The sequence below is a fragment of the Glycine soja genome, chromosome 11 (assembly GCF_004193775.1).
Source record: "Glycine soja cultivar W05 chromosome 11, ASM419377v2, whole genome shotgun sequence".
Taxonomy (NCBI): domain Eukaryota; kingdom Viridiplantae; phylum Streptophyta; class Magnoliopsida; order Fabales; family Fabaceae; genus Glycine; species Glycine soja.
This window is the reverse complement of record NC_041012.1, coordinates 41,339,433-41,365,891: the sequence shown is the minus strand read 5'-3', so window position 1 is coordinate 41,365,891 and position 26,459 is coordinate 41,339,433. Positions and strand designations below refer to the sequence as shown.

The 26,459-nt window shown below is 32.3% G+C and overlaps 3 protein-coding genes and 1 pseudogene across 4 annotated transcripts; 2 read left to right on the top strand and 2 right to left on the bottom strand.

Moving 5' to 3' along the window:
* Window positions 1–1,058: 1,058 nt before the first annotated feature.
* On the bottom strand, window positions 1,059–2,742 carry LOC114373295 (annotated as a pseudogene).
* A 2,821-nt stretch (window positions 2,743–5,563) lies between these two features.
* Window positions 5,564–11,931, top strand: LOC114376260. Of its 2 annotated transcripts, XM_028334283.1 has the most exons (8): window positions 5,564–6,150; window positions 6,329–6,478; window positions 7,031–7,171; window positions 7,383–7,505; window positions 7,776–7,886; window positions 8,799–9,056; window positions 10,044–10,501; window positions 11,128–11,931. In XM_028334283.1, the coding sequence occupies exons 1-8, from the start codon at window positions 5,625–5,627 to the stop codon at window positions 11,737–11,739; spliced, it is 2,379 nt and encodes a 792-aa protein (XP_028190084.1). In that variant the 5' UTR covers window positions 5,564–5,624; the 3' UTR covers window positions 11,740–11,931. The 2 variants fall into 2 exon arrangements, with proteins under 2 accessions (XP_028190084.1, XP_028190085.1); XM_028334284.1 differs by lacking the exon at window positions 6,329–6,478.
* Window positions 11,932–15,380: 3,449 nt separating this feature from the next.
* On the top strand, window positions 15,381–22,545 carry LOC114376261. The gene is made up of 8 exons (XM_028334285.1): window positions 15,381–15,994; window positions 16,173–16,322; window positions 17,145–17,285; window positions 17,522–17,650; window positions 18,771–18,878; window positions 20,112–20,369; window positions 20,613–21,043; window positions 21,691–22,545. Exons 1-8 carry the CDS (start codon window positions 15,463–15,465, stop codon window positions 22,300–22,302), a joined length of 2,361 nt encoding a protein of 786 aa, XP_028190086.1. The 5' UTR covers window positions 15,381–15,462; the 3' UTR covers window positions 22,303–22,545.
* Window positions 22,546–22,589: 44 nt separating this feature from the next.
* Window positions 22,590–25,193, bottom strand: LOC114376262 (26S proteasome non-ATPase regulatory subunit 14 homolog). The gene is made up of 6 exons (XM_028334286.1): window positions 24,896–25,193; window positions 24,630–24,807; window positions 24,450–24,531; window positions 23,474–23,650; window positions 23,183–23,350; window positions 22,590–23,015 (listed from the first exon to the last, which is right to left on the bottom strand). Exons 1-6 carry the CDS (start codon window positions 25,026–25,028, stop codon window positions 22,824–22,826), a joined length of 930 nt encoding a protein of 309 aa, XP_028190087.1. The 5' UTR covers window positions 25,029–25,193; the 3' UTR covers window positions 22,590–22,823.
* Window positions 25,194–26,459: the final 1,266 nt, after the last annotated feature.

Sequence of the window (26,459 nt, the reverse complement as noted above, 5' to 3'; positions counted from 1 at the left end):
GAGTTGACTAAGTTGGATACTATGTTGTTATACATTGAAGCATCGCGGCATCGAGACGCTTCCATAGAAGAGGGTCTGCGGCTTTGGATTCAGCATAGGCGGCTACCTCCTGTGCCTCCGTAGGAGAGATGATGTGATGATGTAAATCATGCATCCTAACGAGGACCTTGAATAAAGTCGCCCAAGAGTGATACATGTCATGCTCCGCATCCAACGTTATGGGAATGAGGGACTTAACATTGGTGATAGTCAAAGCAGGATGGAATTTGGGTTGATTGGCCATGGACAATTGCAGTGGAAGGAGAATAAAAAAGGGTGGAAGAGAGGTAGTTGTTAGGGACTTTAGGATCAAAATTAAACTGATACCATAAAAGAGTTTGAATCCATGTCTTTTCTCATTAGTAACGTGAGAATATATACAATATACAAGAGCATAATTAGTTTAGAAAGTAGGACACTAATTAGCTAAGAATCTGAACAGAATATGCACAAATATGCATAAGATTAATTACATAATAAAAACAGAAGATATACATAAATATAGAATATATGTATCATATATTCTAACAATACTTTGCATGCCCATCATTGTCAGAAGGAAATTAAGCATATGGTTTAGGCATAAACTTTGTTAACCAAAAACCAGCAAACAATCAAAGTCATATTAACAATTTCAATAAGATTGATAGTAGGTAAATAGCATAGAAGTTGTAGTCTGAGGGTCAGTGTAGCGAGTTAGTCAAGTTGGATACTATGTTGTTATCTATACTTTTAATCTCTGCTAGGGATCCACAGAGTCGCAGACTATTCATTGTACAACATTCCATACCATTCTTCACTGAGAGAGACTAAGCAAATTCCAAGGAGTGTTAAAAAAAGATAGGAAACTAGAGAGAACAGAAACAGACTATTCATTGTACATTCCATAACATTCTTCACTGAGAGAGACTAAGCAAATTCCACGCCATTCAACTTTAGGACCTTTATTTCATTGTTGTGATTGTACCTAAAAAAAGATGAGAAAAATGAATACAATTTTTTTGTAATGAAATACTTTTGATTACACTACTGCATATTGAACCTAGCCACAACTCCTTTGATTTCTCTGAGAAGTTTAATGTTCCTATTGAGTTTGTCACCCTTCATTGAAACTGAAGGAGCTTCCTCCAACAACTTCTCAATTCCACCTGCATATGGAGACATCGTATCCTTCACAATTTCATCTCCCAGATCCTTGTCAACAAGGTTGAAAATGCTGAGTTGCAGATGTAGGGCAGTGCTGTGCATCAGCCCCCGAAGCACAATCTTACAGTATGCTCTCAGTTTCATTTTCAAGTCAAATGCTTGCAGAAGTAAAGTTGAGTACCGCCTCAGATGACCAACCTTAATGGCATGCTCAAAACCATCAAGGACAACATAGTTGCTTGTATTAACTATCTTCACGAATTTATCCTGGTTGGTCATTAACTCATTATACTCACTCATGTATTCAGGATTACGAGTGTAATCAATCAGCTTCTCCATTTCCAAAACCTCTATAAGATGTTTTATAGACTTCTCCTTCAGCTTAACAATTAGGTTCTGCCCGTTGTGTACATGACTGAAGTTGGTGGTAGTGTTCTAAGTGACGCTTCAGAATAGCAACCATCACTTCCTCAATATCAATATAGTCCCACACCTTGTCAATTGGCATGCTTGAAATTGCTCTGACCTTATTCTGTAAGAGGGGGTAAGAAAAAGCATTACCTGGCATGAAGTTTGGGAGTCCAATCCTCTTGACTTCTTCTAGCACCTTAATTTCTTCCATCAAAAACTTCTCACCAGCATCACTTTCAGAACCCTTGTGAAGATCATTTTCAGGCAGTATTTTGAAAATACTAGCCGCTTGAAGTTGAATCAACTTCTATGCCAAAATCGGAATTCCCACAAAAGTGTGTGTGTTTGGAATAGTTTTGCTTCTTCTGCTCTAGCTTCTTCACATGACTCATCTCCAATGCGATTTCTGACACACACATAGCCAAGACCAATGTTTACATGATCAGCTGTTAATTTCTCAAGTAGTCCCTATGGTGCCATATCAGCCTTTATGACCACAGCAAGAGTCCTCTCTCCCGTTTTGTCAACACCTTGTGACATCCTAATGGACTCACAAGCATACAAATCAACTGTGGCAGACAAAACATTGACAATAATGCTCTCCTCGTGCCTTATATACTCCATAACAATATCCTCAATCTGATCATATATATCTTTAGGTTTTGTTGCTGACAAATAAAAAATATCCTTAGGTTGACCTTGAATAGACACTCTAGTAATCCCTGAAAGATCAACCACAGTAAGATCAGGAACACCATTCTTCTTAACCACAATAGTTAATGGGGTGTTGGAAATTCCTTTCCCATCCCCTGCAAGCTCATCTGTGGCAACTCTAATGGCATCAGAGACATGAGACTCATCTGTGGCAACCCTTGTGCAGATACCTTGTCCACGATGCAAGCTGATTCCAGTGAGAGATTCTAGGATACTGGACTTTCCAGAAGATTGGTCACCAACAATAACTATGGTTGGAAGCTGTATCCTTTTATTGGAGATGTTGAGGCGCCTCAGGTTCTCAACAGCATCAAGAACAGGACGGATGTGCTACTTGTAAGAGGAGACAATGGGTGCAACGTGTTTAGCTTCGTTTGGCTCGGGTTTTGGAGTGGCATGGTCGAAACCAGAGCCATGTTTTTCTTCTTCCATTTCAAAGTAGTGAGGTTAATGTGACAGAAAAAGAAGGGGGTTTAAAGGATTTGACTTGACACAAGGGTGTAAGAGGGGACAAAGCTGGGTTCATAAGACTGAAATGAAAACCCCTTTATGGCTAAGTATATACCAATCTTTAGTTTGGTAGAAATAAAAATCAGTTTAACTAGTTAAAGATTAGTTAAATTAGTTAGAGTTAGTTAGTTGTTAGTTTAATGAGGTAAAAGTTAGTCATTAATTTATGATACAATTTTGTATTAAAATGGTAACTTGTTACATGCATCATCATTAGATTGGTTGGTGAGATTTTTATTATACGGCTAAACTTTGCTCATCATCGTTCGTCATTATTATTTTGTTAAGATTTTTATTATACAGCTAAACTTTGCTGATAATTTTTTAGATTGGATGTTAAAATTTGAAAGACTGAAAAGTGAAAAGATGAGCCGCAAATGCAGAAGCTGCTGTGGCAGTTGATCCAACCTCCATCTGCTTTGTCACTTCAATGGCACGTGAAGCGGTGCTTGAACCAAGAGCATTTCTACTTCAAAGAAATGGGGTGCATCTTGGGCTCTTGGCTATAGTTTGGCTCTGTTCAAATAAGGCTAAATATCAAACAAATTTCCTTAAATTTACTAGGTGTTAAGAGTTGGCTGCTGTGCCTATGTAACACTTTTGATACTTTTAATAATGATGTGAAAGTTGATGATTATTTCATATGATGTAAATACAATTGTTATGCTTTTAAAAGTTAACTTTTTTATTTTCTCAATAAATTCAATAATTTATTATTATTAGTTTTTAAATTTAATTATTTATTGATATTTTAGTTCATGAATTAATTATATATTATCATTTTAATTCTTAAAAATAATTTTCAATTTTTAATTAAATGTCATATTATATATAAATTATTAACCTAATGATAATAAATGAAATTTATTTATAAGGATAACAATTAGATTGAAAATACTTATTAAGTATAAAATTAGAAATATTATATTTATATTTGAATCACTATTAATTTATTATTATATTTTTTCAAGTTAAAATTCTAATAAATAATATAATAAAAGTGAAAAAAAATAATATAACTTAATTGAAAATAAATAAATATATGAAAATTAATTTAATTTTATATGTGAACCAAATTAGAAATGTGTATAATGTAAATACATATATATTAATAAATAATTTATTTTTAACAGTTTTGTAAAATTTTGTTAATAACATTATAGATTTAACATTTATTATTGTGATTTAACATTTATTATTGTGATGTGATTATTCATAAATTAGTTTTGCATCTATAATATAATTTACTGAAAAAATTGTATAAAGAATAGAAGTCAAGATATAGGATAATGTATATGCTTCAGTAAAAAAATGGTAATATTTGTATTTATAATTTCCATGCAACATAAACTTAATTGAAATTTTAAAAATATTATTAGGGAGTTCAAGGATTAAAATATTAATAAGTGATGAATTTTAGGAACTAAAATGATAAAAGTTATTAAATTCAATGACTAATCAACTATCATATTATTATTACAAGCATCACATAAACATAATAATGGTTTGAATTAATTAACATAAAAAACTAATTATATAACTAATTAATGTATTTTTTTTTTATAATTTTAGAGACAAAATTTTAATTTTTATCTTTAAAGAATCTAATTTTCCGCTCTTAACAAATTTAATAACAAAATTGAGCATTTAGTCTTATTCGAAAAACTTGAACTTATCTGATCATATATAGCGATGTAAGAGGGGTAAAGAAAGAGATAGAAAAGATATAGTCGCGTAACAAGTTAGAGAAAGTAATTCATGACTTTGCTTGGAGAGGAAACACAGCACCGATACTCACTGGAAGCATCCAATCCCATTGCCAAAGAAAATTCAATCAAAGTATGAAAATAAAAATGATATCCTAATATATAATTAATTTAGTCTCTCTCCGTCAATTTAACTTTTTAAAATTAAATAGGTTATTTTAGTCTTTAAAAATTTTCAATTTTTTTTCATTATTTTATAATGTCACAGACTAAAATGAGAATATATAATTTAGGAATTTAATTAATGAATTAAAATAAATTTATAACTTTAAGAATTAAATTTATAAATACAATCTAAAAAACACATATAAATTGATCTCTTTCTCTTTTTTTTTTTTCAGTTCCAATTTCCAAATGATTAAATGGTTTTAGTTTTAACTCACCATACTTTTTGTTATCCACTCGTTTCCTTTATGTCTTGAAAGTGAAAAAAAAAAAGAGAAAGTTCACAGTAAATTAGAAGGACACTTGCCCGGTGAAGATTCGTAAAATGAAGAATAAAATATTCATTGTCCCGTCACTTTATGTTGGAATATCTTGATACGGAAGCAAAAAAAAGAAAAATCATGGAGAGGAGAAAATAAAGGTAGCAGCAAACAGTCGGTATTTTTTTTATCCGCAAATTAGTTTGCTAGTTTTTGTAAAAAAATATTAATGGTGTGTATTTGAACTCTTAAATTCTTATATTTTTTTTTTAAATTACTAAATCAATTTTATATCTCTCCAAGAATAATCAGACTAATAAGATTATTAAAGGTGAAGTTTTAAATCTCAATAACAAATTATTTCTTATTAGCTTTTTATCAAGTAAAAAAGAGACGCATATTAATGAAAAAGTTTAGCATGCAAGTCTTTCATCTCAAGTTAATTTCACTCAAAACTTTGGGTGGGTCTTGAGCGAGAAGACTGGCCGTACATTATACATCATATATATAAGTTATAGCAAAGAAGGAAACATTAGCCAGATCGATCTGACAGAAAGATAATTATTAGAAGTAGAACATCCAATTTTGGAAAATTCCACAAAAGTAATCGGTCATGGGCGACACTGAAGATGAAAGAGTGAGTGAGGACATAGAAAATACAAGCAAGCGTTTGTTCAAACTTTGCATGAAAGGTGAATGGGGCAAAGTAGTTGAGACGTACAGTAAGGACAAGAAGGTTCACACGGCCAAAATAACGAGGACAGGTGACACTGCACTGCACATAGCGGTCATCGACGGCCAATACGACGTCGTGCGACAACTGGTGAGACTGATTCCCGAGGAGGCTCTGAGGATTCAGAACGAGAGAAAGAACACGGCCTTGCATTTGGCGGCATCAATGGGGAGCGTGGGAATGTGTGAGTGCATTGCTTCCTCGGAGCCTTCCTTGTTGAATATGCGCAACCTTGATGGCGAGACCCCTCTCTTTCTCGCTGCTCTTCATGGCAGAAAACATGTCTTCCTTTGCCTTCACTATCGCTCTAATAACATTCATACTAAGGATCCCAATTACTATTCAAACTGTAGAAGAAATGACGGTGACACCATTCTTCATTCTGCCATTGCCGGTGATTATTTTGGTAAACATCCACTTAATCTTCATTTAGAGTGTATTTCTTTCACATATATTAAAAATTCATCTTAGTTTGAAATTGTTAACATGGGAATGCGGTATTTATGTGTTTAATGAGAAAGTAATTATAATACTAACAATGGGTATATCTATTTAAGCGCTTAATTAATTAATTAATTTGACAGATTTGGCATTCCAAATAATTGATTTATACGGGGATCTTGTAAACTCGGTGAACGAGGATGGCTTGACTCCTCTTCATCTCCTGGCAAATAAGCCTTCTGTTTTCAAGAGTGGTGGCCGATTGGGACGATTTGAAGCACTTGTTTATTATGGTAACTATCAACACGTATTTCACCTTAGTTATTTAAATTTTTTTATAAAGAATAATTAATCTTAAATTAAGGATAGATCTAGGGACTATAAAATAATATAGCATTTTCAAACATAAACTTATTTAGGTATACACGTTTATGACGGAGTCAAACACTCTGCAATCAAAATAAATCACATTCATTACATTTAATGACGTATGCAAATTGGATAAATTAAAAGTATTAAAGATTTATTCAGTAATCTTAGTGTTTTATTTTTTAACAAAGTAATCTTAGTTAGATCACGGTATTCACTACAATGATTTTAATTATTGTAAATCTGAATGGTCCATGTACTCGCATGAGAAGGAAAGGTCAATTTGATCTTTAACTTTAATAAGTAAAGGTGGGGATTACATTCACTTGAAAGAACTTTACCAAATTGAAATTAACTTCCAAGTAGAGAATTGAAGTATTTTTACTGTCAAAAGTTATAAATAATATTGAATATCTCTCTCTACATATGACATTATTATTCATAATCATAATGTATATGTGTTTTTTATTTGGAAGCTATAATTGTCAAGGAGCTCAAAGTAGCACCCAGTTGTCAGCAGCAATTTCCAACAACCGACAAAGAAAAAAACAGTCATCCAAAAAATTACCAGACATGCGTGGAGCTGTTGAGGTTGATAAAAAAATTCACCTTAGTTGGTATGTAAAAAAATTTACTCCTTCTCTTTCTCTTGAGAAAACTTATAAAACCATTCCAATTTTTAGCAGAATTTTTTTATATAAAAAATGCCGAATAAACTTATAGTATTTTTGCAACTGAATTTTAGAGAAAATTATTATTAGAAACCTCAACTTATTAATGAATATCATTTAAGAATCATAACTTTAGATTCATTTTCCACATATCCAGTGACTAAGCCCTTCACACAATTTCTACACAAAAAGCCACTACAAAACCAAAATGGAACTGAAAGAGACCTTGAAGCATCAAAAAAGATTGCTACAAATAATGGAGCTAAAACAAATGCTCCAGGTAAGGACAAAACTGTTAATAAAATTTGTACTAGTATACATTATGATAGATTTTGGTGTACATTTTCATGTTATGCATGAGCATACCTATGTGACTCATTTTACTTTGTCTGCTCTCCAATCTGCATGTACATGTGTTTCCCACACATCATATTTGGGCATTGGGCACCAAATAAACTCTATTTATAAGCGATTTGAAGAAACTTAAATTAAAAGAACATTGAGAATGAGTTAGCAGAAATCTCATTACTCTATCCTATCATTTGTTTAGGATCTGAAACCAGTGATCGGTGGTCAAATCCATTATTTCCAGTCAATTACCAAAGCTGTGTGGATCTCTTCAAGTTTGTATTTGTGATAATGTCGGTAATCTTTGGAACAGGTATGTCTCCATGAACAAATTAAGCTGCAGGCTCATGTATTTTGCACTTCAATTATTCTCAGCATACCTCCTCTATAAGTTTGCACTTAATTTTGCAAGATTGAGCTTTAAACTAGACCAGTAATAGATTTTATATACATAAACTTTAATTTGAGTGGAGGTTTTTGGATGACTTGGGGGTGGAGGTAGAAGCAAATTGACCTTTAAGTCAAGATGACAAAATGAATTGGGTTCATCAGATTTTCCCGTTGGTCCGTCAGGTCGGATCAAGATAGACTTAAAAATAATCTTAAATTCAACCAGGTTTATCTTGCCCATATATATATATATATATATATATATATATGAATTTAGACTAAAAAAACAAAATATACCAATTTGGGCTGGTCCATTAGACTACTGGACCACAGAATATAAGGACCATATAGAATTAGGATCGGCCTAATTCAATCCATTTTTTATGCTTGGTCCGATTGGGCCAGATGACCCATTTTGTCATTTCTACTCGTAAGGCTATTAATTTAAAAAAAAAAAAATGAAAGTTTTAATATGTATGATGAGCTTGTTCATGTGGACAATAAAGATACTGCTGTGAGTGCTATCCTGAATCGTGAAAATTATGCAGCATTTCAATTGGGTTATGTTGCTACAAAATTATGCAGCAACACAGCCTCGGTTCTACATAATGAAAAAAATGAATATTGTTTGATAATTAGAAAGTTAGTGAAAATATTAATGAACAAAGATATAACATGATCGATCTGATTGTTTGATAAGCTAACTCCACAACCACAAAGTCCATTAACTTGATTATTATTATTAAAATTATGGAATTTTGTAGTTCACGAATGTGGCATTTTTTTTTTCTATTAATAATGTGGCATGATTTTCTATTAAATGAAACTACAAAAGGATCGGCCAACATAAACAAGATACGTCGAAAGAAGGAGAAGCACGTGTGGTCTGCTCAAATAATGGATGAACTTCTGAAGCGAGCTTCCATGTATGAGTATGGTGATGATGGCAACAAACCCCTACAGATATTGGGGGATAAAGGTCAAGAGACAGGCCCTTATAGTTTTGATGAGGGCGACAATGTTACTTTGGCTGATATCACTGAAGAGCAGCAGCATGCCACCATCAAAGGAGAGCCCAGGCAACAAAAGAATGGTAAAACTTTAAATAGTACAACAATTTGGTTGTTGGATTATAATTTTGAAATATGGATTTTGTTCATAGGAGTGTCTATTGCCACTGTATTATTGCTCCTATTTAAGAAATTTTTATTCAAATACTCTTTCAATGAATTTGATTAAGATGAAAAGAAAGGGGTATTTTAAACAAAAACTTTCTTAAATAAGTGCGAGTAGAAGAAATCTGATAAATTGTATAACCTTTTTTTTGAAACCGAACATTCAAGACAAGAGATAATTATAGAAAATAGTGTATAATAATTCTGCATAAAGTAATTAAATGTGAATTGATTGCAGATCAGGAAATTCTAAAAATATAATAAGTTTCCTAAATATGATTAGTTATAATCTGATTTATTTGTCAGATTGATTTGTGTCACTTAAAACAGATTAGTCTTTCAACAACTTTTCATTATTAACACAATCATAAGGATATATTTTCAACGACTCTTTGTTTCCTTTTTCGATATGATTGTCATTATCAGTAACACAATCATACGTATCTGTTTATAACAATTCTTTGTTTTGTTTTTCTGTATAATTATCATCGGAACTGATTATTGTTAATACCAATGTGTGACAATAGACATCATAAAGTAACAATAGTACTTCAACTTTAGGGCCTTTATTTGTAATTTAGCTTTCTGTTTTCCCTTTTTAGTTACAAAACTGTCACTTGTTTTCAATTTTCAAAGCTTTGAATAGAAAACAAAAAAAAAGTTGCTTTGAAAATAGGGAATGGATTGAAAATAAGGTAATAATTTTATAATTAAAAAGTTAAAACAGAAAATAAAGTTAAAGTAAATGGCCCCTTAGTTTTCTTTTTTATGTGTTATTCATGATAATTAGATCAGTGCTAACAAATATTAATTTATTAGAATATTATTTTTATTACTAAAGGAAATCAAAAGTTATTATTATTATTGCTAGAATGTTAGTAGTTACATTATCCTTTTATGCACAGGAGATAAAAAAGATGAAAATCTGCTATGGTCGGGGTTCAATATTTATTGTTGTGATTGTACATCAAAAAAAGATGAGAAAAATGAAAACATTTTTTTTGTAATGAAAAAAGAAAAGATTAACACCAAAAAGAAGAAGGTGTTGGAGACACCGATATTAATAGCTGCAAAGAACGGTGTGACAGAAATGGTAGAGAAAATCATTGACTCGTTTCCAGTAGCTGTTCATGATATGGATGCCAAGAAGAAAAATATAGTGTTATTGGCAGTAGAGAACAGACAAACTTACTTATATAACTTCTTGCTCAACAAGAAAAATCTAAAGGAAAGTAATATATTCAGAAAAGTGGATAACAAGGGAAACAGTGCATTGCACTTGGCAGCCAAACTTGGAGACTATAAACCTTGGCTAATCCCTGGCGAAGCTCTTCAAATGCATTGGGAAATCAAGTGGTACCTGGTAAGTTTACATATATTTGATTAGAATTTTGAAAGTTGTAAAAAATAGATAAACTGCATTAACTTGTTTTCGTTTGAAAACTAAAAGGGGATACACACTCGCGTGATATCAGAAATGGAAGCGTGATATCAGAAATGGAAGCAATGCAGCTAATGGTGAAATAAAATATTGATGACTGGAGAGGAAGTTGAGATAAATTTTAAAAGTAAAAGCTACATCCATTAAAACATTTAAACATCAAGGGTGTTGTTTAAGCAATTATATATCTGCAAATATGGATTCTTATTTTATCTATGCATGTACACATCAGCTACAAATATAAAAGAGCATGTTCAATACTACAGTGATTTATGGTCTTTATATAGGCTTTTATTTAAACTCATTTAAAAAGTTTATAAAAATCTATATCAAAACAAGCTTCTCTTTGAATTTATTCTAATAAGTCTGTCAATAAAAGATTAAATAGATTCCTATTAGACAAAAACTTGAGAAATAAATATTTTATTGAACTATTTACCCAAACAAGTCCTAAACCAACTATTAACACTGTAAAAATAATTATTATCCGTGTAAAAATAATTACATATTTTGGTCACGGAAACTACTTGCTCCCCTATGTGATGCAGTTTGTTAAGGAATCGATGCCACCTCATTTCTTTCGTCGATACAACAGTGAAAACAAGACACCAAGAGATATCTTCAGTGAAACTCACAAGGACCTCGTCAGGAGTGGTGGAGAATGGCTGAAAAAAACTGCTGAATCTTGCTCCTTGGTAGCAGCACTCATAGCCACTGTAGCCTTTTCCACATCCACCAACGTCCCCGGCGACTTCAAAGATGACACCGGCTCCCCAACCCTTGAAAACAGGCCAGAATTCAAAGCCTTTGCCATTGCATCTCTCATTGCTCTTTGCTGCTCTGTCACCTCACTGGTGCTGTTCCTCTCAATACTCACATCTCGGTATCAAGAGCGTGATTTTGGTAACAGTCTTCCCAGGAAGCTGATCCTAGGTTTGACATCATTGTTCATGTCCATTACCTCCATGATGGTTTGTTTCTGTGCTGGCCATTTCTTTGTGCTAAAGGACAAACTCAAATCTGTTGCCTTTCCTGTATATGCCGTAACATGTCTTCCAGTCACACTTTTTGCCTTGGCTCAGTTTCCACTCTACATCGATCTCATATGGGCTACTTTTAAGAAAGTGCCACAGCGTGGCTACAAAACCTCTCTAACATAGTTGTGGGACCAGCATTTTACTTGTAGAGCTTAAACTCTGCTGCATTTGTAATCTAATTTTCCGTATTTGAAGCTTAGTCTAGACCTTGCATCTATAGACTACATATCTACGGTTTGTTTCTTATGGTATTTTAAAACATTACTGACATTTTGTTTTGATAGAGACAATTTTATAGAAGATAAAATCCAGAAATAACGTCTGAGGGGCATACCGCACAAACTACTATGTGCTGAGTTTTACTTTCTTGAGCTTTTCAGCTCGTTCAAAGAACATATCTACCCGCAAATATGGTTTGTGAAGAATTAGGGAACAGGAATTCTAATAACTCAATTTGCCTCCTTTACCTCACTAGAAACAAGAAGATCATCATTATCAATATTTGTAAACTTAATTTAGTTTTGTGATGAACCAACTCTCAACCCAACCTAAATGTCTATTCAAGAGGAACAGAGTCTTGAAGTTGTTAATGCCCAACCCAAAATGTAGTCCGTACACTCTTCCTTCCCTGTTCATTACCGCGATAGTCACACCAAAGCAACAGCCCCACAACTGGAATTTTTTTGACAAGCCACAGATACCAGTAATAACCGTGCAGCCTCTCCCATCCATAACCACTATATCAATTGATAAACGAAAATTTTGGTTGTTTTTCTCCTCACCTAGGTTTCACATACAATAAGTTCAAACAGAGACAATAATAACCAATTGACAACAATTCAAACTAGAAACAATAATAACCAATTTCATATCCAAACAGTTAACAATTCAAACTAGGAACAATAATAATCAATTTCAGATTCAAAAGGTAATTACCATAACACAGTCCATGAGATTTTCAGCATCAATATCCATAACCAAGCAAGAACAAGGAGCCAAATTTCCCGGCAAACTTCAAACAACATTTAAATGCACAAAAGCTTCAATTCGGTGGTTTTTAGTTTGAAAAAGTGAAGAAAGATTTGAGAGAAAAGAAGACTATGGTTTCGGTGAACAAAGCGTGCAAAGAGAGCATGAATGTGAAGCAAGTGGGCGAAATATAGGTGCTCTCCACTTATCCTAGAAATTTCTAGGTAATGTGAGTCACAACAGGATCTTTCATAACAGCACTTACATGTCTTGAGTGAATGAATTTCCAGCCCGAGAGAGGTAGGCACCCAAAGTGTATATTTAATTTGTTAAAAATTCCTAAACCAAAATGAACCTTCTGTTTTAGAAAAGAGAGGCAGCAGAGAGAGCAACAGCAGGGTTTGTTGATGGTGCTGAGCTAGTTGTTTTTTCAACTGTGATTAACCAATTGAGGATGTTGCATGTATAAGAGCTAGAGGTACCAAATGAGTTACTGATATCATTTATCGACATTTTGTATACACAGGGGATGGTACTCTTCATTATGAATACCTGGAACTTCAAGACAATGAAGATGTAGCTTATATTTTTCATGTCTTCACCCAACATGCTACACTTTGACTTATTGAGTTATATGATACGCTAGTGAGATCCAATGATGAGATCTTAGCCTATTTGTGCCCACTAGAGTCCTCAACCAGCTCCAAAGACCCATCCATGGCTTCAATTGTGTTTACCAAAATCTATCAACCAAATCATGGCAAGCTTGAATCAAACAAAGCTAGAGACCAACTCTTCCAGCGACAGACAAAATCATCGACAGTTTGACTCAATCATGACAAAAATTAAACACAACTTAGTTGCACGTGTTTGTTTGTGTGATTGTCACTAATTTGTTTCACTATATACATGTACTTTGTAATATTGTTTTAAATTATGTTATGTTATGTAAGAGTTATTTTATAATTATATTTATAATGTCATTGTATTTTCAAAATGCATATTTTATTTTTTAAAAGACGTAGACACAATAGAAATGGATTTCCATTTTTTTATATTCTTCCCATACAAAATAAGAATATGTTTTCATTTTGTAATGAAAAATTATCTAACACAAAATACATTCGCACTTTGTATATAGATAAAATATAATATATTTTTTTTAAAAAAATTATTAGTTAGAGTCTAAAAGTTGATCCATCATTGATCATGGTTGACTCAATCTAAAAAGATAAAAAAATAAATAAAAAAGTAATAAATTAAAAAATGTTAGTGTCAGTGTAGCATCAGTCAAGGTTGACACTAAATGGTTGATGTTATTGTGCAAGTTCGTTCTAAAAACATCATGTTAGAGAAAACTGATCTAGCGCAAAACGCACACTTAATCAAATGCTTCAAATTTCATATCTTTGTGTTGGTTCTTGATTAAGGCTGTGTAAGTGTGTTTGGCTCTATGCTGTCATAGACTAAATAACATTCAATATAGATTCTAGCATGACTGTTGCTAGGTGTCCTTAAAAAGAAGTTTGCCACCGTGTTCAAATTCATTTTATCCGTTAGATTTTTTAGCTTTTAAATGGAGGGTCAGATTTTTATTTTCTTTTTCTTTTTCTTGTTTTTTCTTTGTCTTCAAACCCCTCCCTCTCACTTGCAACTTTCGTTGTCACTGCCGCAGCATATTGAAGTCGTCATCGACGGCGACATCTCCAGATCTAAAAAAGGGTTGCGTTCTTTTATTTTTTGATTTGTGAAAGGGACAGTTTGCGGTTTCCAGATCTAAAAAAGAGAGTGATTGCGGTGGTGTGCCGTCGTTGGCTTGGAAGGGAGAGTCGTTGCCGTTGTCGTCGTCCAAGTTGGCTTCTTTCGAGGTCGCCGTTGTGGTGGTTCCGATGGTGTTGCCGTTGTTGGCTCTTGGTGGCGACGGCGAGGTGTGTTGCTGCTGGGGAAAGATGGGGGACGGAGGGATAAAGTGGGGAAAAAAGAAAAGATGAAAATATTGAGCTTTAAGTAGAAAAACACGGTGCCAAACTTCTTCTACTTAGGCACGTTAGACACCGTCTTCTAACATAAGTACATAACACACACTGAGCATTATCTTCCGTGGAATGATCAAACGAAAAAAGCATCCATGGGCACTTTAATTAATACTTGCATTTTACCTACCACAGCGAATAAAGAAAAGTCAACATTTTTAATTAAATCATGATAGAGGGCAAAATTATATCAAATGTCGTTTAACCGTCTGATCGTTCACACGCGATGTAAGAGGGGTAAACAAAGAGAAAAGTTATAGCCGTGTAACGTTAGAAAAAGTATTTCATGACTTTGCTTGGAGAGGAAACACGGCACCGATACTCTCCAGAAGCATCAATACAAAGTAAATTCAACCCAAGTATGAAAAAAATATTATGGTGGTATCAAATAAAAAAAGTATGAAAAAAATGATATCCTGATCTATCTATTTAATGTTTTAAAATTCTAAAAAGTATGAAAAAAATGATATCCTATACTGAAAAAAGGAACACATATGCACATATAAATTACTCAAAAGAAAAAGGAGGGAAAAGTTGACAGTAAATTGGAAGACGCTTGCCGGTTGATGACTCGGAAAATAAAGAATAAAATATTCATCGTCCCGTCAATTTCTGTAGGAATGACTTGATATGAAAGCCAAAGAAAGAAAAAAGAAAAAACAAGAGAGGGGGAAAATAAAGATAGCAGCCAGCAAGAAGAATGTCCGTACATTATAAGTATATATAATTTGTACCAAGGAAGGAAACATTAGCCAGATTTGACGCAAAGATCTTAAGATCATTATTATAAGTATATAGTTTTGACAAGGCACACCCCACAAAAGTAAGTAATTAATAATAGGTCATGGCCAACACCGGCGAACAAGTTGATAGAGTGAGTGAGGACATAGAAAATGCAAGCAAGCGTTTGTTCAAACTTTGCATGAAAGGTGAATGGGGCAAAGTAGTTGAGACGTACAATAAGGACAAGAAGGTTCACACGGCCAAAATAACGAGGACAGGTGACACTGCACTGCACATAGCGGTCATCGACGGCCAATACGACGTCGTGCGACAACTGGTGAGACTGATTCCCGAGGAGGCTCTGAGGATTCAGAACGAGAGAAAGAACACGGCCTTGCATTTGGCGGCATCAATGGGGAGCGTGGGAATGTGTGAGTGCATTGCTTCCTCGGAGCCTTCCTTGTTGAATATGCGCAACCTTGATGGCGAGACCCCTCTCTTTCTCGCTGCTCTTCATGGCAGAAAACATGTCTTCCTTTGCCTTCACCATCGCTCTAATAACACTCATACTAAGGATCCCAATTACTATTCAAACTGTAGAAGAAATGACGGTGACACCATTCTTCATTCTGCCATTGCCGGTGATTATTTTGGTAAACATCCACTTAATTTTCATTTAGAGTGTATTTCTTTCACATATATTAAAAATTCATCTTAGTTTGAAATTGTTAACATGGGAATGCGGTATTTATGTACTTAATGAGAAAGTAATTATAATACTAACAATGGGTATATCTATTTAAGCGCTTAATTAATTAATTAATTTGACAGATTTGGCATTCCAAATAATTGATTTGTACGGGGATCTTGTAAACTCGGTGAACGAGGATGGCTTGACTCCTCTTCATCTCCTGGCAAATAAGCCTTCTGTTTTCAAGAGTGGTGGCCGATTGGGACGATTTGAAGCACTTGTTTATTATGGTAAGTGTCAACACGTATTTCACCTTAGTTATTTAAAATAATGGAGAAAAGAATGAGACTCAAATAAATGAAAAAAATAAAAAAAAAATTATAAGAAGTAATTAATCTTAATCTTTAGATTTTAAGGAGATGAATAATGATGATGGAAAGTAATTCTTTTAGAGTACTCACTCAAGGAGTAACTAGAACTCTCCTTTTATTTATTTATAGAGAAATGAAAAAAAGAAATTATACACTAATAATGTAAAAAATATAATTTAATCATAATCTATTTTGTATAATAAGTTTGTTGACGTGTATAATAATTATTTTAAAAGTTATTAATCATAAAATTTTTAAGAATATAAAAGTGTTTTAGGTTAGTGGTCTATAATCATTAAACTCATATATAAAAGTCATATTACCAATAAATTTGATTATACAACAATGTAACAATGTATTATATTATCGGTGTATAATTATTAAACTCATAGATATATAAGACATATTTTATAAAATAAAATTAAAGTGAAAGAATTAAATTTGAACGGTTAATGATATATAAAAGTTTAAAATTAAATATAAAAAAGTCACATAATTTTTAAAAAATTCTCAAAAGTTTTAAATAATTGGATGACATTAAATTTTTACTGTTCATATTTTATTATATGATTTATATTTAATTTTCTCACGATGTTTTTTTTCTCATATATTACCTCTTATATATATATATATATATATATATATATATATATATATATATATATATATATATATATATATATATATATATATATATATATATTTCATAATCATAATTTATTTGTGTTATTTATTTGGAAGCTATAATCGTCAACGAGCTCAAAGTAGCACCCAGTTGTCAGCAACAATGTCCAACAACCGACAAAGAAAAAAACAGTTATCCGAAAAATTACCAGACATGTATGGAGTTTTTGAGGATGACAAAAATATTCACCTTAGTTGGTATGTAAAAAAATATATATTCTCTCTCTTTCTCTTTTGAGAAAACATATAAAACCATTCCTGTTTTTAGAAGTACGTTTTTATATACAATGTAATAAACCCACATTATTCTTACTATTATTTGCAATTGAAATTTAGAGAAAAGTATTATTCAAAACCTCAACAAATTAATGAATACTATCATTAAGAACCACAACTTACTGTAATTTGACTAGATTCATTTTCCACATATCCAGTGATCAAGCCCTTTACACAATTTCTACAGAAAAAGTTACCACCAAAGGATCAAACTGTTACTGAAGGAGTCGACCTTGAAGCATCGAAAAAGGTTGCTACAAATAATGGCGCTGTAACAGAAGCTTCAGGTAAGGACTATAAATTGTTCATACAAATTGTATACATTATGATAGATTTTTTCAATTTTACCTTTTATGCTTCTTTCTTTCGTAAGTTCTTTTTTAAAATAGTGAGAGTCGTGACTTTCAAGTTATTAGTATAACACTCTAATCAACTGACTTAATGAGTCACTTATGTTATAAAGTAAATAATGTTGATATATATAACACTAAAATTTTTAATGTATATTTAATGTGCATGTAAATTTAAATAATAAATTTTGTAATAATTAATTTTGATATAAATCATACGAATTATTTAATGCGTATATTTTTTTAAAAATAAAAAATATTTACTATTACAAAATTTAATATATATTAAATTTTGTAATAGTAAAAAAAATTAATGCACAAATGAGTAATTTAACATATTAATAATTAAAAAATAAAACTTTAAAGAATTTAAAAAAACAAAAAAAAAACAATATATATTTATATTGGTTTTTTTAATTTATATTGGTTTTTTTTTAAATTCTTTAAAGTTTTATTTTTTTAATTATTAATATGTTAAATTACTCATTTGTGCATTAATTTTTTTACTATTACAAAATTTAATATATATTAAATTTTGTAATAGTAAATATTTTTATTTTAAAAAAATATACGTATTAAATAATTTGTATGATTAATATTAAAATTAATTGTCACAAAATTTATTATTTAAATTTATATGCACATTAAATATACATTAGAAATTTTAGTGTTATGTATAACAACATTATTTACTTTATAACATAATTAGTTCATTAGCTCAATGGATTAAAACGTAGTACTAATAACCTGAAAATCACAAATTAACTCTTACGGAACATGAAGGGTAAAATTGGAAAAAAAGAAAAATACTGAATGCACCAACCATACTACTGAGTGCACCTAGCAACACCCTAGATTTTGGTACTATACTTTCACCTTATACGTGAGCCTATAAGTACGCATGTGACTCATCTTGCTTTGTCTATACTCGATCTCCAAAATACATGTGTTTCCCAGACACCGTTTGGGCCCCAAAGAAACTCTATTTATAAGCGAATTGAAGAAACATAAATTAAGAGAGCAGAAATCTCATTACCCTATCATATCATTTGTTTAGGATCTGAAACCAGCGATAGGTCACGTCCATTATATCCAACCAATTACAACAGCTGTGTGGATCTCTTCAAGTTTGTATTTGTGGTAATGTCGGTAATCTTTGGAGCAGGTATGTCTCCATTAACATATTTAGCTGTAGAGTCATGTATTTTGCACATCGATTATAATTTTATGCTCATTCTATATGTTTGCACTTAATTTTGCAAGATTGAGCTTAAACTAGAGTCAATAGATTTTATATACGCAAATATTATTTTGTTGGATGAATTTTGGGGAAAAAAATTTTGACTTACAATATTATTTTTAGTTTTGTAAAAACATAAGATTTTTTCTATACTTGAGTGAGATCCTTTTATTTCTAATTTTATATACTGTTCTAATTAAGTCCTTTTATCAATTTATTCATATATGAAATCTTTAAATATTTATTTTCTACACAAATAAACGGGGGGGAGGGGGGATGTTAGGAAAGGTTTGAGATTACAAATGTTTTAAGAGGTTCAAAAATCTATATTTTGATTAACATTAAAGAATTTTGTGACATGTAATTTAGAATTTTGAAGAAGGGTAATTTTTTATATGTTCTTCCTTTTGAGTGAAATATGATATTTTAATTGATAAGTTAATTTCAAGTGAAAATAATCTAAAAGAATTTAATTGAAACATAAATAAATGAATTTGTAAGGTTTGAGGAGAGAAATTATTTTCTCTTCTTTCATTTTATGTTATCCTACCAAAATAAGTTTTTGGTGTAAGCAATAAGTATAATTTAATTGACAACATACTTGTGATAAAAGATAAATGCAATTTAATTATCATAAAACACACTTTAGGAAAGAGATGAAATTTTTTAAGTATAACTAAACCCTAGATCTCATTACTGGTCCAAAGGGTTGAAGTTTGTAAAAATATTTCGAGATCATAGAAAGTTAAAAGCCTTAATTAGGGTAGTTAAAAAAAAGTTCTTGGTAGCCCTCTTATATAGTAATTTTTTTGTGTCCATTTAGACCATTTTCTTTTTGTTGGTCTTCCAAAATGATCTATCTAGAATGTAAAGCTGCATTTCGAACTGGACCCCTTTTTCGACTTCCGAAGTGGCCAATTCGGATGATAAAAAAAAAAAAAAAACATTTTGGAAAGGATGCAGAAGCAACATGCAGGTGCAGGAAGCAGCATCCCTCAATGTGACAATATTATAAGTAGGTCTGGTCCAAAGAAGTCGTCGAAAAATAACTTGAATTAAACTGACCCATTCGAATAATTTCATTTTGTAGTGTTTATAAATGTGACATTTTTTCTATTAATAATGTGGCATATTTTTCTATTGATGAAACTACAAAAGGGTCAGCCAACATAAACAAGATACGTCGGAAGAAGGAAAAGCACGTGTGGTCTGCCCAAATAATGGATGAACTTCTGAAGCGAGCTTCCATGTATGAGTATGATGACGATGGCAACAAACCCCTGCAAAACTTGGGGGATAAAGATCAACAGACAGACCCTTATAGTTTTGATGGTGGGGGTAATGTTACTTTGGCCGATATCACCGAAGAGCAGCAACATTTGACCATCAAAGGAGAGCCCAAGCAACAAAAGATTGGTAAAACATTAATTAGTACAACAACTTGGTTGCTGGATTATTTTGAAATATGGATTTACTTAAAAGGAGTGTCTTTTCTCACTCTCACTTCTTTATAATTACTCCTATTTAAGATATTTTTATCTAAAATAATCTTCTAATTAATTTGATTAAAAAAGATGAAAAGGAAAGGGTATTTAATTATGATAATTAGATTAGTGTTGGTGGTTACATTATTATTGGTGGTATTGTTTTTATATGCAGGAGGTAAAAAAGATGAAAACCCACTAGGATCGAGCCTCAATCTTTATTGTTGTCATTGTACATCAAAAAAAGATGAGAAAAATGAAAAGATAAGCACCAAAGAAAAGAAGGTGTTGGAGACACCGATATTAATAGCTGCAAAGAACGGTGTGACAGAAATGGTAGCGAAAATCATGGACTCGTTTCCAGTAGCTGTTCATGATATGGATGCCAAGAAGAAAAATATAGTGCTATTGGCAGTAGAGAACAGACAAACCTATTTATATAACTTCTTGCTCAGCAAGAAAAATCTAAAGGAAAGTAATATATTCGAAAAAGTGGATAACGAGGGAAACAGTGCATTGCACTTGGCAGCCAAACTTGGAGACTATAAGCCTTGGCTCATTCCTGGCGAAGCTCTTCAAATGCATTGGGAAATCAAGTGGTACCTAGTAAGTTTACATATAGGTGATTAGGATTTTGAAACTTGTCAAAATAGATAAGCTACATTAAACTGTTTTTGTTTTGTTAACAAACACTTTTGCGTGACATCCGAAATGGAGATAATGCAGGTAATGGTGAGATAAAATACTCAAGATTGGAGAGGAATTAAGTTTAGATAAATTTTAAAAGTAAAAATTTCATTTTTTTTAAACATTTTAAGAATCATGGGTGTTCTTTAAGTAATTATCTGCAAAAATGGATTAATTGTGTGTTCAGAAGAGCTTATTCAACATTACAATAGTGATTTTGTAACCAAAAAATATTACGATGGTGATGTATGGTTTTTTATAGGCTTTTATTTAAACTTGTTTCCATAAATTTTATAAAATCTTATCAAAATAAGCTGCTTCTTTTTTTAACTTATTCCAACAATCTCTTAATCAAAATATTAATTTAATTCTTATTAGATATCAGATAAAAGCTTGTGAAAAAATATTTTATTGAATTACTTACCCAAAGAAACTCCTAAACCAATTACTAATATCAAGCCATATAGTGCTTCAATTTCAATCAAATCATTAACCCTGTAAAATCATTTACATATTTTGGTCATTGAAACTACTTGCTCCCCTACGTACTGATGATTGTGATGCAGTTTGTTAAGGGATCGATGCAACCTCATTTCTTTAGTCACTACAACAATGAAAACAAGACACCAAGAGATATCTTCAGTGAAACTCACAAGGACCTCGTCAGGAGTGGTGGAGAATGGCTGAAAAAAACTGCTGAATCTTGCTCCTTGGTAGCAGCACTCATAGCCGCTGTAGCCTTTTCCACATCCACCAACGTCCCCGGCGACTTCAAAGATGACACCGGCTCCCCAACCCTTGAAGAAAGGCCAGAATTCAAAGCCTTTGCCATCGCATCTCTCATTGCTCTTTGCTGCTCTGTCACCTCACTGGTGCTGTTCCTCTCAATACTCACATCTCGGTATCAAGAGCGTGATTTTGGTAAAAATCTTCCCAGGAAGCTGATCCTAGGTTTGACATCATTGTTCATGTCCATTACCTCCATGATGGTTTGTTTCTGTGCTGGCCATTTCTTTGTGCTAAAGGACAAACTCAAATCTGTTGCCTTTCCTGTATATGCCGTGACATGTCTTCCAGTCACACTTTTTGCCTTGGCTCAGTTTCCACTCTACATCGATCTCACATGGGCTACTTTTAAGAAAGTGCCACAGCGTGGCTACAAAACCTCTCTAACATAGTTGTGGGACCAGCATTTTACTTGTAGAGCTTAAAACTCTGCTGCGTTTGTAATCTAATTTTCCGTATTTGAAGCTTAGTCTAGACCTTGAATCCAGAGACTGCGTATCAACGGTGGGTAATTCAGTATTTGTTTAAGTAACGTTAAGTGTTTCTTATGGTGCTTTTTTATCGGATCAATGTTAATTGTTAATTTGTTATTTTCTTTTGTTAGCAGAAGAGAATGTAACCAACGATTTTTTTCTTATGGTATTTTAAAACATAACTGACATTTTGTTTTGATAGACAATTTTGTAGAAGAGAAAATCCAGAAATAACATTAAAAGATATCCAGTAATACTGAGGGAGACACCACACAAACTATGTGCTGAGATTTACTTTCTTGACCTTTTCAGCCCGTCCAAATAATATATGTCTAGTGTCTTCAAATATAGTTTGAGAAGAATAAGGAAACAGTGATTGTAATAACTCAAATTGTCTCCTTAGCACAGCTACAGAAACCAGAAGGTCCAAAATAATGACTCTAGAAGACAACAGTATCAAGCATCATTCCGAGAGTTTGAACGATGTTGGAAGACATCAAATTTGAGATATGCTCTTCGAGATGTTTCTTTGCATCTTGTCTTCCCACATTTGCTATTGCAAGCTTCTCTGGAGGCAGCTCATCTTCCTCTTGAACAGCCTTGTTATATTTGACAGCTAAGTTCAGCATTTCCTGCATTATCAAATTAATTGAGATCTATCAGTATTTAATTTACTAAAGATATTAGGCCATTTTCAAATCTTAAAACTAGCATAAGTAAAACAAAATATATGCCATTTTATATGTATGAGTAATCAGATTGGTAACAATCTAACTTACAATACGAATCATTAAATTACCTGTACAGTCTGTTCATTAGTTTTGGAATGTGTATCAAAATGCCGAAGTGTCAAACCATCAGTCCATTTCTTCTTGTGAAGATTAAGCAACATCTTCTCCTCAAGTTCATTCTTCCTGTAATTAATGGCTATGGAATAGTAATGCCGGTTCAACCCATGGATCAATGCCTAAAGAGGGCCAATAAAGAAAGGTCAGAAGCAATTAAAAAAAGGCAGAATAAGTGCTTCCAAATATAAAACATAGCAACAGTGTAGACATCTGATCAGATAAAAAGGATTTGGATAACACACTTGAATGGATGGTTTATTCAGATGTCCCAGATTGGATGTTGTCTGCCTTGGTTCTTGACCAAGCATCATTGTCTGCGGATTGATCAATCGAAAAGCATCAATCACCACTTTGCCTTTAACACTTTGTATTGGATCTACAACCACAGCCACTGCACGCTGATTCAAAGCCTCAAAACTCTGCATGATGTAACATAGAAGAGCAAGTTACTCATACTAATCAGCAGCAACATACTAATATGAACCAAAGTAATAGTTAATACTAATAATGGATTTAATTATAATGCCTAAGCCTGGATGGAAATTTCAATTACCTACAATTCAAATTTTAAGAAATAGACAACAGTTGGCACTTGAAAGCGGATATCATGACACTGTTTTCAATAAGCAAGAAAAAGGTTTGGTTCCACTGATATCTTAAAGAAACCTTTTATCAAAAGGAACAGCTCCCCATTCACTACTGAGAGAATCAAAGCAAGCTTCCATACTAACAAATATTGACATTCTAGGAACATCAGAAACAAATCTAAGATTTTTTCATTAAATGAATCTCAGATCTCTTTTTAAAAATAAAAGAGCAGCATGGCAATATTAACATATCTAGCTGGTAATTTTGACCCCTGATTTAATTTGGGTGTATGATTTAGTCCTCAAATTATTCAAACTCATTTAATATTATTCTTTCTGCTAAGATAGCAGGGAGAATACTTTGCATGCCATCATTATAAATTCCAAGGAGTGTTAAAAAAAGATAGGAAACTAGAGAGAACAGAAACAGTGTGAAATCTATTCACACTACAAGATTCACATAAACCTGACAACGAAAGTAAAGCATCCAACTCTAATCCACAATATCAAAAACTAGAAAAATCATTATCATCACCCACCATACAAATCCTTTTAATTGAGAGGTAGATACGGAAACAATGTGCAGAAACACAAGAATCAACAAACAAGAAAGAAAGAAATGAAGCTGAACCTGCTGTGTATTGATGTCAACACCAGAGAGCCAACAGCCAAATCCAGGATGGGAATGGTACCAACCAACAACCATTTCTGGTCTGCAACACAAGTAACCAACATCAATGAACTAACAAACCAAATCCAACACAATAATAATAATAATAATAATAATAATAATAATAATATAAAAAAATACCTTCCAGTTTGTTTGAGCATGTCAAGCATATTAGTCTGAAAAACGTGATCAACAGCCTCAACACTAACACCAGTGCCACTCTGCGGCATTGCGAAGACATCAACCACACGAACGGTGTACTCGTCCACGAATTCTCCAAGCATCAAACCCATCACCTCCATGGGAACCCCAGCCCTTCCTGCAATTACAGAAACACGAAAACCCTAATTTAGAAATCGGGTACTCCATGACTCGATTAGGTTAAAAACGGGAACTTTTGGACTTACCGTGCTTAAGCATCTTGAGGAGAGCGAGTGAGGAGATGTAGACCTGCTCGGAGGAATCGAGAGTTGGGGAATCTGGGGGAGGGTGCCCTAGCGCTCCACCTGCACCTGCAAACATTCGCTGAAGCCTCTCCATCGCAAATCTCACTTCGGATTTTGATTCGGATTTGGGATTTGGACTCAGCTGAATTGGTTTCACTGAGAATTTGAAGTTGAAGCTGAACCTGAAGCGGAAAGGAAACCCACCAACAAAGGAACAAGAAAAATCTTACTCGGTGCTATACTACAATACATTTATGTTTTATGTGAGGCCTAAATGCCTAATTATTAATTTATTTGATTCTTAAATTATTAAAAATAACTTAATTTAGTTCCTAAAATTTCAAAATATTCAATCAGATTTTTTAATTTTTAAAAATTTAAATTTTAATCTCTTGTAATTTTAAATTCATAATTTTAGTATTTTTATTTTTAAAATAAGATATTTAATCTTTTTATTTTATAAAATAAGTAATTTTAATCATTTTATTAGTTGATTAAAGATGAAATTTGAGTGTGAAATATTGATGTTAAAGTTGACTTAGAACTTATGTAGGTAATTGATTTTGATATATTGCTTATATAGGAAAAGATTAAATGAAATAAGAAATAAAAAAATCGTGCAAAAGTGATAAGTTATCCTAATCAAACTTTTGTTCTTCTCAAACCAAATCCAAGAACAACTCATATAAAAGGAAAGAAAAATTCAAAATATTATTGGTGAAAATGTTAGAATTGATATTCAATTAAAAATTGATTTTTTTTTGCCTTTAAGTTAAATTTTTCTAGATTTGATTTGGCGAAGATTAGAATTTCATTAGTGTTGTGTTTTCTTTGGCCGATTTTTCACCCCATAAATGAGTAAACTCATTTTAAATGGTTTGTTAAGTAATTTTTGGCAATTTTTAGTCTAAAAAAATGTCACAAATGTTTTAAAATAATTAGAAAGTAACTATCAGTCATGGATTGATAGACAAAAAAAAATAGTTGGAGGATCAAGTCTCGTTAAACTTAAGTTTATAAACTACAAACAAAAATTCTAAAAAAATTCATCAAAAACATATTTTGTTCAAATTATTTTGTTCAAATTTTTTGGAAGAATAAAAGTGAAAACTCACATAATATGACAGATTAAAAGTTAATTATTTTTTTAATTATATAACCCGTGCATACGCACTGGTCATTCACAATTTATCTAGCATGCATATTTATTTATTTTGCAAGACAGAAGTGGGATGAGAGGCTGCATAAATTAAAATAGGGTTAACATTGATAGTAATTTTGATGTTCAAGTTGACAAATTTTTCAACAAAATAACCAAAACAAAATAAACTACATAATCTTTATTTAGTGAGTATCATCCTAGTCTTTTGGTGCCTGATGATAAGCTCTCATCCAAATTTTATCGTAACGCCTATAGTAAAATTAAACTTTATGTTTGTGGCTAAAATTACTCTTAGCCAAAAATTGATACTAAGGTTTAACGATATATTTATCGTCAATGCTAGCTTCAAGGACCATTACATTC

What these genes read in the sequence shown, in the direction of transcription:
- LOC114376260 (XM_028334283.1), top strand. Translation starts at nt 5,625, where the DNA reads ATGGGCGACACTGAAGATGAAAGAGTGAGTGAGGACATAGAAAATACA. An exon ending in TGAAGCACTTGTTTATTATG is followed by an intron (nt 6,479 to 7,030) that starts GTAACTATCAAC and finishes TTTATTTGGAAG; the next exon opens with CTATAATTGTCAAGGAGCTC. An exon ending in GCCCAGGCAACAAAAGAATG is followed by an intron (nt 9,057 to 10,043) that starts GTAAAACTTTAA and finishes TTTTATGCACAG; the next exon opens with GAGATAAAAAAGATGAAAAT.
- LOC114376261 (XM_028334285.1), top strand. Translation starts at nt 15,463, where the DNA reads ATGGCCAACACCGGCGAACAAGTTGATAGAGTGAGTGAGGACATAGAA. An exon ending in CATTGCCGGTGATTATTTTG is followed by an intron (nt 15,995 to 16,172) that starts GTAAACATCCAC and finishes TTAATTTGACAG; the next exon opens with ATTTGGCATTCCAAATAATT. An exon ending in CGCTGTAACAGAAGCTTCAG is followed by an intron (nt 17,651 to 18,770) that starts GTAAGGACTATA and finishes TCATTTGTTTAG; the next exon opens with GATCTGAAACCAGCGATAGG.
- LOC114376262 (XM_028334286.1), bottom strand. Translation starts at nt 25,028, where the DNA reads ATGGAGAGGCTTCAGCGAATGTTTGCAGGTGCAGGTGGAGCGCTAGGG. An exon ending in TTGACATCAATACACAGCAG is followed by an intron (nt 23,651 to 24,449) that starts GTTCAGCTTCAT and finishes TACATCATGCAG; the next exon opens with AGTTTTGAGGCTTTGAATCA. An exon ending in CTAATGAACAGACTGTACAG is followed by an intron (nt 23,016 to 23,182) that starts GTAATTTAATGA and finishes TTGATAATGCAG; the next exon opens with GAAATGCTGAACTTAGCTGT.